General features: G+C 38.5%; 3 protein-coding genes across 3 annotated transcripts; 2 read left to right on the top strand and 1 right to left on the bottom strand.

Moving 5' to 3' along the window:
- Nucleotides 1-508: 508 nt before the first annotated feature.
- On the top strand, nt 509-5,343 carry LOC127257987 (uncharacterized). Its single transcript, XM_051284602.1, has 4 exons — nt 509-1,054; nt 2,660-2,935; nt 3,102-3,239; nt 3,364-5,343. The coding sequence occupies exons 1-4, from the start codon at nt 725-727 to the stop codon at nt 4,918-4,920; spliced, it is 2,301 nt and encodes a 766-aa protein (XP_051140559.1). The 5' UTR covers nt 509-724; the 3' UTR covers nt 4,921-5,343.
- Nucleotides 5,344-5,645: 302 nt separating this feature from the next.
- LOC127257989 (sister chromatid cohesion 1 protein 2-like) lies at nt 5,646-11,252 on the top strand. Its single transcript, XM_051284603.1, has 13 exons — nt 5,646-6,340; nt 7,098-7,365; nt 7,488-7,525; nt 7,608-7,651; nt 8,406-8,440; nt 8,521-9,230; nt 9,384-9,552; nt 9,722-9,861; nt 9,943-10,274; nt 10,406-10,442; nt 10,528-10,549; nt 10,635-10,767; nt 10,888-11,252. Exons 1-13 carry the CDS (start codon nt 6,217-6,219, stop codon nt 10,993-10,995), a joined length of 2,160 nt encoding a protein of 719 aa, XP_051140560.1. The 5' UTR covers nt 5,646-6,216; the 3' UTR covers nt 10,996-11,252.
- A 100-nt stretch (nt 11,253-11,352) lies between these two features.
- On the bottom strand, nt 11,353-13,359 carry LOC127257990 (uncharacterized). The gene is made up of 4 exons (XM_051284604.1): nt 13,054-13,359; nt 12,421-12,564; nt 12,107-12,312; nt 11,353-11,719 (listed from the first exon to the last, which is right to left on the bottom strand). Exons 1-4 carry the CDS (start codon nt 13,293-13,295, stop codon nt 11,562-11,564), a joined length of 750 nt encoding a protein of 249 aa, XP_051140561.1. The 5' UTR covers nt 13,296-13,359; the 3' UTR covers nt 11,353-11,561.
- Nucleotides 13,360-13,805: the final 446 nt, after the last annotated feature.

Here is a 13,805-nt window from a genome sequence, read left to right as displayed (position 1 = left end):
TAAACAAATTGGCAAAGTCTAGAAGCAGAGCCATGCCAGTCAGCCTTGGCAGAAAACACTAGTGTTACTGTCGGTAACTTTAGCAGCCTTGAGTGCGTGTATCTTTTTTTTACTGTATTGTGTCGCTGAGTAGTGAGTGTGCGTCTCCCTTTGACTTGCTGCCAAAAGGATATCTGGCGGTGCCAAGATTATGGCCAATTATTATGGGACAACTGCATGTCAATGGATTGAAACATAATCTTGCAATTATGTGTGATTTCAGTTATTTTTTTTAAAAAACAAAAACTATTGAAAAAGTCAATTGATTGATTATTAATTTTGTAAAATCAAAACGTTGTGTTTTAATGTCATTTTAATTGTTTTTATGAAATACGAATGAATGTATTTATATCGTAGCAAATTTGAAAAAAATTTGGTGGTTGTAAGTGGATAGCGTTTGGTGCATTTGCGTTTGAAAATTACATGCGAAGCTTTGTATATAAATACCCGTTTTCCGTCTCTGGCGCTCACTTATTTCAAGTTTTCTTCTCTACTCTTCTCCGAGGAGCCTCGTGCTTCGTGCCCACTGCATTTTCTCTTTCTCTCTGTTTCTCAACTAACAGTAACAAATAGAATTTCATTACTTCAATACTCCTCGCCCACCTCACTGCTAACTCCCTCTATTGCTCGTTATTACTCGCTCCTACTCACATAACTCGTGCCACCACTTCCTCTGCCGGAAATAATGGTTATAAGGCACGGTGGAGTAGGAGGCGGTGGATTTCTAGCGGGAAGGCAAGTGGTTCCGGTGAACTACGAAGCGGATGTATCGCAGCGGCTCATTGACGCCTCACTTTGTAATGATTTGAATTCGGTTACCGAATGCCTCTCCGATCCGTTCGTCGATGTGAACTATGTCGGCGCTGTGTACTTGAAGATTCGTAGGACCTCTATCGTTTTGCGAGAGGAGTCGCCTAGCGAAGTGCGCGTCGACTACGACGAGTTTCGCACTGATGTTACGGCGTTGTTTGTTGCTGTTGCTAATGATAACCTGGCGCTCGTGAGAAAATTACTGGTAAGTTCCCTTTTAGCTTTAGTGCTCTAGCATATTTATAAAGATCTCTCGTTGTTGAGAACGGAAACTTATCTCCGATATCATTATTTTGTGTTCTGTGTTTTATGGATTTTCGCCGGACTATGATAGTGTTAACTACATTTCGGATAATCAAAATATCGATCTTAACTAATGTGATGTGTTTCAGTGATAGTTGGTGGTGCAAATTTTGAATATCTTGTTTAATCTATACAATATTCATCCCTTGCTAGTCAGATTTCCTGCTATATTTTGTATTTGCTTCATGAGTTTATGAGTTCACTTATTTTGAGTTGAAAATCAAACAAGTATTCTCAAATCTCAAGTCATTAGAAACTCGTGTCTTACACGATATGTAAAATGTGATCTTATTTTGTTCATGTACTATATTTTTTGAGTTCTAGAGTCATTTTTCTTGAGATTGTACAGTTGCTTGGATGATACGTTTTATAGTCCGATTTTCAACATTCACCTGAGATTGATTTTAACTTAGGCTGAGCTGACTTTAATCCATCGTTTGAAATAGCATGACCCACGCACGGTTGCCGTTATTTATTCAGTTCAGAGCCATAGATAGATCTTTCTAGTTGAGCACATGTATTCATCTCATAGGATATGCATACGCAGATAAATTCTGGAACTTTTCAACAGTAATCTCTAATTAAGGGAAATCTATAGAGAAAGTATGTGATCTGTGATCTATGAGTTCATAACTCTATTCCCTACTGGTAGAATAGATTCCTTCCGGTGGATTAACCAAGACGTTCCATGTTCTTTGGATTAATCATTTTGAGACTGTTCTATGAAATTGTTGGTGGTGTTGAAAAACAGAAGAAAAAAAAAAAAAAAGGAAAAAGGTTTCACAGTGTTGGTGCACAGCAGGTGTTTCAATTTCTTTGACAAAGATTTTTTGGTGATTCATGATACTCACAATGAGTGCTTTGTCCATTAAAATAAGTTTTAACTACTTTTCTCGTTATAATAAATTTCCCCCACCGCCCTAATGTACGACATTAGGATGGGACACCAAATTCCATATTTTTATGACGATACTTACAATGAGTGTTTTATCAATCAAAATAAAAGTTTTAATGATTTTCCTCGTGATAATAAAATTCCCCCATCACCCTAATGTACGACATTAGGATGGGACACCAAATCCTATATTTTTGTGATATTATTATGTGTAGATGCTAGGTCATGACGTTCATGCATTGAAGCTTAGATCTTAGTTTTTTATTTTCAATTGTTTTTGTTGGAACGTGAAACTTAAAATATATATTAACGCATATTTATAGTGTGATACAAATCATTTAAATAAGTTTAGAATAGTAATAATTATCTGTATCTTTTATTGTATAGAATTATAACAATTTTTTGAATCATTTTATTGTATATGAATTGCTATGTACCTTAATTTTACATGTCAAGCTATTAGTTGATGGTGCACTAGCATAAGCCATAAGTTTGTTCCCGAGGTTTGTGACAATCGGTTTTATTCTTTCAAATTAGATGCACTACCTGAACTAATCCACAGTAACTTTTATATGCAATCTGTTCATGTCTATGTTTTTCCCACAATGGCAGTGTGCTGGAGCTGATGTCAACCTACAATTGTTTCGGGGTTTTGTGACTGCAGCAGCTGCCAGGGAAGGCAACCATGAGATCATGGAGATCCTACTCAAGGCCGGGGCATCCCAACTGGCTTGTGAGGAAGCATTGTCCGAGGCCTGCAACCATGGGAACTCGAGCTTAATAGAGCTACTTATTGGATCTGATCTTATCAGGCCACGTGTTGCTGTTCATGCCCTTGTCACAGCATGCTGTAGAGGCTTTGTTGATGTGGTGGACACCCTAATGAAGGTACGGCTATGAACCATGCTTAGAATTCTTAAAAGATGCATGTATGCTGTAAGGTTAAAGAAAACCCAATAAGTATTAATAATGTGCTGAAGATATAGTTGTTTCATTTTGTTTTCGTCAAGGCTCATTGGCCAATTTTATCATTAAGTTTGCCACTAAATTGCAGTGCGGAGTGGATGCCAATGCAGCTGATCGCATTTTGCTTCAATCTTATAAACCTTCTCTGCATACAAATGCTGACTGTACTGCACTTGTGGCTGCTATTATCAGTAGGCAGATCTCTGTTGTCCAGTTATTACTTGAGGTAGATAAACTGATCTTTCTTTTTTTGTTTGTTTTTTTTTTCAAGTCCGCAGTATAGTATGGATTCTTTTTCTTGAGTACATCAGCTTCAATAACTTCAACTATTTCTTTTTCATTAATTCTAGGCTGGTGTCAGAACTGATATCAAAGTGCAACTTGGGGCATGGTCATGGGATACGGCTACAGGCGAGGAATTGCGGGTGGGCGCAGGGCTGGGCGAGCCTTATCCAATCACTTGGTGTGCTGTGGAATATTTTGAAGCGACTGGCTCTATTCTGCAGATGCTCCTTCAACACATTTCCCCCAACGTTCCTCATTTTGGAAGAACTCTTCTCCATCATGCTATTCTCTGCAACAGTGGAGGTGCCGTGGAAGTTCTTCTAAAATCTGGTGCTGAAATAGAAGCACCCGTCAAAACCACCCGAAGGAGTGATACTCGACCTATTCATATCGCAGCACGCCTCGGATCGTCAAAAATACTTCAAACTCTGATTGACTACGGCTGTGACATCAACTCCACAACAGCCACTGGCGACACAGCTCTAATCATCTCTGCAAGATACAAGCACGATGATTGCATCCATGTCCTGGCAAAAGCAGGCGCTGACTTCGGCATGGTCAACAAAGCTGGTCAATCCGCAAGCTCCACCGCTCGCTCCAGTCAATGGCACCTCGGTTTCCAGCAAGCTCTGCTCCATGTAATTCGAGGTGGAACCGTACCCATCTCCTCCAACGCCTCTGTCTTTTCGCCTCTTCTATTCGTCGCCCAATCTGGCGACGTCACGTGCCTGAAAGCTCTGATTGGCCGTGCAGACATCAACATAAACATCAACCAGCAGGACGAGAAAGGTTTCTCCGCCGCCATGTTCGCCGCAATTGAGGGCCATGTTGATGCTTTCCGTTTGCTTGTCTATGCTGGGGCTGATGTCAAGCTATGCAACAAATCAGGCGAAACTGCCCTCACACTCATCAGACTCACTAAAAGAAGAGATGTATTCGAAAAGGTGATGCTCGAATTCGCTCTGGAGAAGGGCAACCGACTTGCCGGCGGATTTTACGCCCTGCATTGCGCTGCGCGCTGCGGAGGCATAGACGTCGTCAAATTACTAACAAGGAAGGGCTACAACGTAAATGCCTGTGATGGCGATGGCTACACTCCACTTATGCTGGCAGCCAAGGAAGGCAACGGTAAAATGTGCGCTCTCCTCATATCATTGGGAGCACAGTTGGACATGAAAAACTCCAAAGGCGAATCCGCACTATCAATTGCTAGACAGTTTGGTAATAAGCAGAATGAAGCTGAAGAGGTTATCCTAAATGCCTTAGCACGCAAGCTGGTGTTGGGTGGGTCGTGTGTGAAAAAGCACACCAAGAAAGGGAAGGGAGCTCCACACATGAAGATCCTCAAAATGGTAGAAATAGAATCCACAGGTATTCTTCGATGGGGAAACTCAAACCGCCGCAGGGTTACATGCCAACACGCGGAGGTTGGGCCGAATTTAGATTTCGAGAAGAATAGGCTGCGGAAGGGCGCCTGTGATGGCAACGAGCCTGGAATTTTTCGTATTAGGACCACTAAGAATAAGGAAGTACATTTTGTGTGCGATGGAGGAGCTGAAATGGCTGGGCTTTGGGTGCGAGGGATAAGGCTTGTGACAGGTGAGTCTGTTTTTGGCATTTGAACATATTTTATTTTGAATATAGATATTCATTTAGGAAGAGATTTACAGTCACGTAGTACAGTACAATAGTAAAGATGTAGTACATGCTATTAGTAGTAGTAGCAGTACTTGGAGCACTGGGACGTTTATATTTGCATATTGCCATATGAATTGGGGTACGGCAACCATAAATAGGCCCTTTCTTGCCACCATATTCTACCTTTCAATCTGTTGATATCAATTGTTGGGTTAGGCCCATTTTTAATTTGGGCTCCAAGTGGATGAGTCGAAATATTGGTTGAAAAACATACTACTCCATAACGGGTAACAAATAAATAATTAATTAACTTGCCCTAGATTAATAAGAGCACTTGATTTTGTTTGGTTTTAATTGGAAGGTGCAGATTTAGAAAGCACATTATTATTATTATTATTGATTTTGTATGCTCTCTTTAGAATTTTGTGTGTACACTGTTTGGTGTTTTTTCTTTTTCGTTTTAAATTTAGAAATCAATCCCGCCTTTCCTCAAGTGTTGGTTTTGTTCTATTTCAGAATTTTGTTTATCGCTGTTGAATTTACTGCGATTTCAGGATTTTTAACATTTTGTTTTATTAATCCACGTAAAGTTTTTATTAAAAAACTACATTATTTTGTTCATCTTCCAAAGATTTGCTGACCTTTGCTAATTAATCTTAGATATTTTTTGAACATTATTAATATGTTGGCAGTTTCTAATATTTTATTGAACTATTTTTTCACAAATCTCTTCTCCCTCAATTAATCTAAAATCTTTAATAATTAAATAACGAAATCCAGGTAAATTAATTCATTGCAGCCAACTGTTACCCATTTACCCACCACCGAATTAAAAATTCACCCGTTTTCAGTTTTACGGAAAAGTGCCACGTTGACCTTTGTATGAGAAAAGACAGATAGGAAATTTAAAGACAAAAAGAAAATAGAAAATTTTTAAACACGTAAAAAATAATGAATGCAGATAACGTTCAAAGGTTGGGAATATGTGTTTTCAACCCCAAAAATTATCTAAAATTGCAAACCTGGCCCCTCCCCAACTCTTCAAGAGAGGTGACAATTGACATCAAAACTTTTAAATGGTAACAAAAAGGGCAAAAAAATGGTGAAAATAAAAAGATTCTTCCGTTCCTCCCTCCCTCCCCTCTCCTCTCTTCTGCAGTAGGCGGTTACAGTCTGTGTGGACGCAAACTCAAATTTCCTCAGCTCCATCTCGGCGCTGCAGCTTTGCTCATTCCGTGAGTTTCACGCTTAATGCACAGCAGAAACTACGGTGAAGCAGCATGTTCTACTCACATTTGATGCTGTCGAAGAAGGGGGCGTTGGGCGTCGTTTGGATGGCCGCTCATTGCTACAAACGGCTGAAGAAGGATCAAGTCCAGCAGACTAATGTTCCTGCTTCTGTCGGTCTGTCTCTCATCATGATCTTTCTCTTGCTTCGGTGTTTTGCTGTTGTTGTTCTCTGCGGAAAGAGAGGTCACTTGTCTATTAAGAATGTGAATTTTTGCTTTATGGATGAGTGTGTTTTGTTTGGCGATTAAAACCTTTTTATTCCTTTCCCCCTTTTTTTTTCAAAAAAAAAAAAATTATATTGTGTGGGTGGTGGGCGCTAAGGGTGTGGGTGCTTTCTTCTGTAGAATGATCACACGCAAACCCAGCCTCCGTGAATTCATTGGAAGTTCTTTGTTGTTTTATAACAGCGCCTGAATTTGAGGGGGGAAAAAGAATTAATCTTTTGATATGTGTGGAAATTTTCGAAGATAGGGGTGTGTGGCACCAATTTGTTATTTGTTAGAGAAATTGATGATTTTATGTTCACAAGACGCACAATCAAAACACAGATATGTGAATTTGTATGTGGCTCAGTCAGAGAATGAGTGATAACAGTTTTACAGACATTTTGTGCTTCCTTTTGCTCTTGCATTCAATAGCAAGAATCTATTCTTGGCCCATAGGTTAGGTGTATATATATATGAGAAGTAGCGTTTGTGATATTTGTATCTTGTAATGGTAAGAACGAGTGCAATTTGTAGCATTCATTTGCACCTCCCACATTGGAAGATTATGTATTAACTTGTAAAAATCTGAACTTGTTTACAAAATGTCAGGAATCCTCCTATTTTGATACATGTTTCCTCATTATATTAGTTTGGATTGTTTTCAGATATGATTCTTAAGGAGGAAGTGCCTAAGCTGACGCATAGAATCTTAGCCTTCCTTCTACTCGGCATTGCGAGGATATACGCGAAAAAGGCGGAGTATCTGAACAAGGACTGTGCAGACCTCCTAAATAAACTATGCGAGGTTTTCAAGAAAGAAGATAACACTGACTCAAGCCTACGAACTTTGCGGAAATTCTCGATCGCCATGCCGAACAGCTTCGATCTGGATGCTTTTGATCTTGACCTCTGTGAAGATCTAGACTTTGTGGGGTGAGCTTTGTAAACTATATCTGCTCGTTTTTTGGACTTATGCCATTTAGTAGCTCCTTTCTTCATGGGCATTTTATGTACTGTTTATTTCATGGTTTTCTTTTGAATTTGTTATCATGCAGTGGAAATGTGCGGCCGCACAATCAACTTGTGCTTGCAGGTATATATATATATATATTCTATTGTGTCACGCTATTTATATACGACATCTTGGGCTAATATGAGAGTTTATCATGTTTCAGAGGTGCAAGAAAACAACAGGAATGCACATGATTTCCAGTGTGAGGTACGGTTGTGTATTCATTTTTCCTGTCTGTGATCGTGTTAGAGTAACTAATATGCATAATGATTGAAAATTAGTTCAGGTTCGGTGTTAAATCTTGATGTAACGGTGCACCTTCTGCTGCATTTATGGACTGTCCGGCTTTTCGGATATTTTAATAATTGATACATGTCGAATGATCATTAATAGATAACTCAGTAAGCGTGCATTGATTATTGATCATTACCATTCTTTGTCATTTAGTTGTTGGGGTTAAATCTTGATGTAACGGTGCACCATTTGCCGCATTTATGGACTGTCCGGCTTTTCGGATATTTTAATAATTGATACATGTCGAATGACCATTAATAGATAATTCAGTAAGCGTGCATTGATTATTGTCTTTCTTTGTCGTTTAGTTGTTGAAAGCTTAGTAAGGGAAGATTGATTATTGTCATTCTTTGTCGTTTAGTTGTCGAAAGCTCAGTAAGGAAATATTGATCATTCCGCTTTTGTCTTTTAATTTTTGAAAGCTCAGTTAGGGAATATTGTTTATTGCCATTCTTTGTCGTGTAGTTGACCAAACCTCAGTAAGGGAATACAATCATTTAAACATTACGTAAGCACCATGTGTTCTATCTGTTGAGATTCGATACGCGTGTTCTTACTCATCTTTTTCTATTTATGAAGATTTGCCTGTTTGTTATGTGAATCTCTTACATCTAAATTGATTGGCGGAGGGTTGCTTTAATAAACTGTTTTGCATTGAATTTGTCAGCTGCAGGAGAACACAACAAATACACTACCCGGAAAGTAAGTAGCCACAAATTCCTCTGCTGAAATTTAATTCTGCACTGACCTTGTTATCTCAGGCCTCCGATTCTGTGTTGCAGTGCATATTCGCGGCATTATGAGGACAGACAATTGGTCTTGGCCTCATCCGTTAACACGGATTCTTCTTTGGCTCGCCTAGGGGAGGTACCCAATACAAGTTATTTCTTGGAAGATCGTTTGGAGCCACTGGTGTTAGATGTGGCTGAAGAAGAACAGCTGTGTATGAAGGCAACGGACACCATGTGCCTTACATTGCCGAGCTTGGAGAGACCTCGTGATGCTCAGTTCTCTTTTGAAGATTGCTCAGACTATATGTTGTTGGATGGAGCAGAAAAAGAGCAAACAAGCCATAAGCCATCTGATGACATGATAGGGACTGACTTCCCTGATCCGATCAAAGATGTTGAGTTCGATGATGACTCAAGTCCATTAACTCTTGGAATTGAGTCGGCCAAAGGTACGGAGATACTTGAAGCAACTGATATCTCCTTCGAATACTGCCCCACTTTGAAAACATCAAATGAGGCTGAAAAGGATCAAGGCAGCAACGAGCCTTCTTCTACAGAGAGTGGAATTACGGAAAAACCTGTGGAGAATCTAAAGGCTCAATTGAGCATGCAAGAGGGTGGACTGGAACGTGTTGATATAGCGCAGCCCGTGGCTGTGAATAAGAGGAATGTGCTGGAGGTGCTTACCCCAGACATTATGAGCTGCCAGAATATGGATGTGTTTCCGATGTCCATTGGCACTCAAAATCCACAGCAGCTAGGTAATTCTGTTTCTTCCCAAATTCAAACTAGCATAGTGAAACTTGCTTGTCAAATGGATTTCTTGATTTTTGTACTTTTGTGTAATGGTTATCTGTTTCATTTGTTTGTAAGTTATCAAATACTCCTTATCTTCTTCTGGTTTTATTTTTCAGATACAAGTAGCCCTGAGCTTGCTGATATCCTGACTCCTGCTGCCCAAGAATGTGGTAAAATTCAGAGCAAGCCGGAAAATTTATTTGACACTCCTAGTGCACAAGAATGTGGTAAAACTCCGAGGAAGCGGAAGATTTTACTTGATATGGACACTATTATTCCAAATAGGTATGTCAATGTATCTTTTATATCCTTTTTAGTGATGTATTGTAGACATTTGCCAAACATGTCTGTATTTCTTGCTTTATCAAGTTCTTACAGGTGTGATGAACATGCTACAGAGTAATATTAATGGATGAATTAATATTTTATGGTTAATTATCTTGTCAATTTGTAGGGTAATCAAAGAATGGATAGCGAACAGTCCAAGTGCTTTGAAACGTGAGAGAAAGGATGTTCCAAAAACTGTTTTGCAGGCATGGAGGGCTTGCAAACTTGGCCAAAGCACTCCTAGCTTTTCCGAGCCATTAATATCCGGTGAATACCTTCTTTGATTTGAATTTGTTGCAAATTTCCTTATTCGCTTGCTCATTTTTGTAATAACCATGTCACATGCAGGCATGTCAGCTGATCTAGCATCACTTCATTGTGACAAGAATTGTGCAGCAGCGACTTCTGGTGCCGAATTGCATGCCAATCCCGACAATTTCCAATTTCCAGCATGCACAGTTGATGAACAAAATGTGGATGCTGGTTTCCCGGCTATCGAGTGTCCTCCAAGACCAGCCCCGCTTGCTCCCAGAACACCCACATCTAATCTGGGTTTATTGAGGCCACAGAAGATTGGAGAAGCTCCGGATTCAGACATCCTGGAAGCCTCCACCTCACATGAAAGCATGGACAAGATGCAATCTTCAAATGAAGAAGAATTGAATGAAGTCTTTTGTGAGGTACCAATTTTATATTACTATTATTTATTAAGATCGCAGTGTATGTTTATCCCTACTTGGGATTCTGTTTTGTTTCTCTAATCTGTGTTTGACGCAAACGATGCTTACGGTGTAACATCTTTCTTTGCCAGGAAACAACTTCAAGTGACATAGACAGCCAAGCAAAATGTAAGCCCACGTTATGTATTTGCTGTTATTTAAGAGGACTTTGTCTGTTCCACCTTTGTTAACTTTGTCTCTTTATTTATTCCAGATAACTATTCTGCAAATACAAGGTATGTATTATAAACTCTTATCTTGTGCCCTTTTTCTAATGGAACATATCCGACTTTGCTTTGATCATTTTTCTTTGCCTCTCAGAACATTGGGATGCTATCTTCATAGAAAATTCATGGCTAAAAGAAGAAAAGATGAAGAGGAAGTATTGAACTTGTCGAAGTTGCTGAGTGGAAGGAGAAAGAAAGCAAGCGCAAGGACATTTTTCGAGATATTGGTACAATTAGTTATCTCTTATCGAAGAAAATTACCTTTATATCCCATCCCATCCCATCACATGCATCTGATCTAGTATTCATATATACAAACAATGACAATGCTTTGGATGGATTTTCAGGTGTTGAAAACCACAGGCTGCATACATGTACAACAGGACAATAACTATGGCGATGTTATGCTGCGGGAGGCTTCCAAATTGAAGCAGGTAGTAGAGAATTTTGTGTAGCTACAAGTTGGTATATAAAACTTGCAGAGTGCAGTTAGATGACTTACTAAGTATAAAGAAGAGGATATAGTTGGGACAGAGTTAGTTATTTGTAACATGATAGAGAGACAGGCTAGGCTGTTGTAGTTTGTAAATTTATCATATGATGAATTAATTGATGGATGCTTTGAATTGTACAAATGTAACAACAGTTGCCCAAACTAAAATTTATTTATTTATGATGGATGGAAGAATGATGCTTCTTCCAAATAACAAAATATGAATGGAATGGTTCTTTGGATTATTATTATTATGTATAGATGTGAACTCTAATATCTTTTCTAGTAAGTTTTACAGCCACCTTTTGGTGCAGATAAAGATCATGAATATAAAGTCTACTATAAGGATTGAGGGCAATCAATATACAACATGTCTGAATACATAAAAATTTTGGCCTTGAAGAAAATAACAATAATCAAACTGTTAATAAAAACAGAAACAGTGAGTGCTACTGCTATGCCTGGTCGACACAAATCAATAATCCAATTCTGATGGCCTGTAGAGTTTCGAGAACAGGTTGAGAGAGATCAATCGCTGGAAGATCCATCGTCATTGTCTTCGTGTTCTCTCACTACCCTCTCCAAAAACTTCTTCCTGACTCCATCAAGAACATCGTCTCTGGATTGCTCCCCACTGTGCCCGTCATCAAGCACAGGGTCTGACTGGCACAGAACTACCGCAACACCTAAATTCAAACCACAATCTCATTAATATCCCGTCACAGAAATGGAAAGCACAGAACAGCTATAGTAATTAAGGGGAAAATGGATAAGAAACTCTTCAAGAATGCATTGCCATACACAATTCGGGCGGGGGTTGGGTTGGGTTGGACACATCACTGTGTTTTTAATTCTTTTCATCCCAATTCATATATCAAATGTATTTTTCTCCTTTTCTGCCTAAGTTGTTTGTTTCCCACTTTATCACTGAAACTGTTAACTTACAAGGGAAGACCTTCAACATCAAAATAAAAATTTCAGAACCAGAGAACTTTCTAAAGATGGCACAACTAGAAAACTGTTAAACTCTAATTAAGGTAAGCAAAAAGACAGCATGGCGAAGAGAGACGTACTTTCAGGAGTGCACCTTCGTCCAAAACTACGCAGTCCCACATGAGTTGCCTTAACAGCGCTATTATTGTAAACCAGAATCGTCGGAAGATTTAGGTCAGGATAGTTGGGAATACACTCTGTTGATATAATTTTGACAAACTTTGTCGCAGGGTACTTTTTAGCCAGTTCTTCAAGGCATTGAAGAAGCACTCTACACTCCGGGAATCTGTCAAAAGAACCAAAAAGATACAAAAGAAAAACATATGTAAAAATGCAAAGATACAAAAAAACACAGGAAATGGCTTTTGCTTGGATGCTAATGGTATTTACTTACCCATCTTTATACAGTAGCACTACAACCCAAACATCTTGAGGAGCTTGTGAAACTTCTCGCACAAAATCAGATCCTGAAATTGGAATCACTGAACCAAACTTTGCAACTTTGACTGCTTCCCTCATCTCAGCCAACCTCTTTTTCCTACCACACCCAAATGAAAGAACACCCATCACATCTGATTGTCACATTTTACAAAGATTGATACAATAAAAGGGTTTATCTACTTAAAGATATAAGAATTCCTTCGCCAGGAAATTTAAATTTTCATTTTAAAGTGTTTCTGGCATATGCTCAATCTCATTTTCCAAGTAAACCAACTATTGAAGTATAACAGGATAAATATATATATATATATATTGTGTGTGTGTATATATATATTTCAATTAAAAAACATCCAAACGAGCCCTTGTGACTGCAATCGATTCCATTCAACTAAGATTATCAATTTTCTGTAAATGCATCAAAACATCAACTTCTGAATCATCTCAATTTTCGGATAAATCTCTTATTAACTCGGCAAATGCTCAAACCTTTCAATGCTAATTTCCAATCGTTCAACCGATACATGAGTAAAGCATCTCAAAAGTATAAAGTAAAATCAAATTAAATATTAAAAAAGCGAATCACTACCTGTACTCATCGAGGAATCGATCGTCGTCGAGATCATCTTCAAGATCTTCAAGCTCTTCCTCAGTTTTCTCGTCGATCCAACTCTTGTCTTTAGACTTCGAATCCTTGTCTTCAGCTGGCGTGAAGGAAGGGGGCTTGAACGGTGGCTGTTTAGCAGGTAGATTTCCAAGTTTTCTTTGAATGTCATCCCACTGCGTTGAAGCTCCTTCTACATCCTTGTAAACGAAATGATAATCCGCCATTGCAGTGGATTTTCTCAGCTCCCAGAATTGGAGTCGCACGTAACAGAAATTTCCAGGGACTTATGAAAATTTACATTGGACCGAGAAAGCCCAATACTGTCCAATTTGGGTCATAGGCATAAAAATTGATAGAACTATCACTTGCGCATTACGTTCGAACCGGCGGTCCGCTTCAAACCGGAATCGCCACCGAACCGAAATCAAATCGATTTTTACACGGTTCGGTTCGATTTGATTTCGGCTCCTTTCTTTCGAACCGTTACTCGCCAAACGCACCCTAATTATTTTATATTGTTAATTTTTGATAAAAACTAATATTAATAAAAATAAATGTAAATAATGATATTAATATTACTGAGTATATTTATGTTTTGAATTTTATAATTATTTATTTAAATTATATATTATCCCTTTCATATTAAGTATAATGTCACAATTTAACACAGAAAACAAAAAATATAATTAATAAATAATTAAAAATAAATTAAATAAATTAAATAAAATAAAATT

This window comes from Andrographis paniculata, unplaced genomic scaffold (assembly GCF_009805555.1).
Source record: "Andrographis paniculata isolate CXL003 unplaced genomic scaffold, ASM980555v1 Contig59END, whole genome shotgun sequence".
NCBI lineage: Eukaryota > Viridiplantae > Streptophyta > Magnoliopsida > Lamiales > Acanthaceae > Andrographis > Andrographis paniculata.
This window is presented reverse-complemented; position numbering and strand designations above follow the sequence as displayed.

Bases quoted from the DNA above. Each gene is read 5' to 3' on its own strand.
- LOC127257987 (XM_051284602.1), top strand. From the start codon at position 725: ATGGTTATAAGGCACGGTGGAGTAGGAGGCGGTGGATTTCTAGCGGGA. The intron at 2,936-3,101 runs GTACGGCTATGA...ACTAAATTGCAG, and splicing joins TGGTGGACACCCTAATGAAG to TGCGGAGTGGATGCCAATGC. The intron at 3,240-3,363 runs GTAGATAAACTG...CATTAATTCTAG, and splicing joins TTGTCCAGTTATTACTTGAG to GCTGGTGTCAGAACTGATAT.
- LOC127257989 (XM_051284603.1), top strand. From the start codon at position 6,217: ATGTTCTACTCACATTTGATGCTGTCGAAGAAGGGGGCGTTGGGCGTC. The intron at 9,553-9,721 runs GTATGTCAATGT...GTCAATTTGTAG, and splicing joins GACACTATTATTCCAAATAG to GGTAATCAAAGAATGGATAG. The intron at 10,768-10,887 runs GTACAATTAGTT...ATGGATTTTCAG, and splicing joins GGACATTTTTCGAGATATTG to GTGTTGAAAACCACAGGCTG.
- LOC127257990 (XM_051284604.1), bottom strand. From the start codon at position 13,295: ATGGCGGATTATCATTTCGTTTACAAGGATGTAGAAGGAGCTTCAACG. The intron at 12,313-12,420 runs GTAAGTAAATAC...TTCTTTTGACAG, and splicing joins GTGCTACTGTATAAAGATGG to ATTCCCGGAGTGTAGAGTGC. The intron at 11,720-12,106 runs GTACGTCTCTCT...GTTTGAATTTAG, and splicing joins ACGAAGGTGCACTCCTGAAA to GTGTTGCGGTAGTTCTGTGC.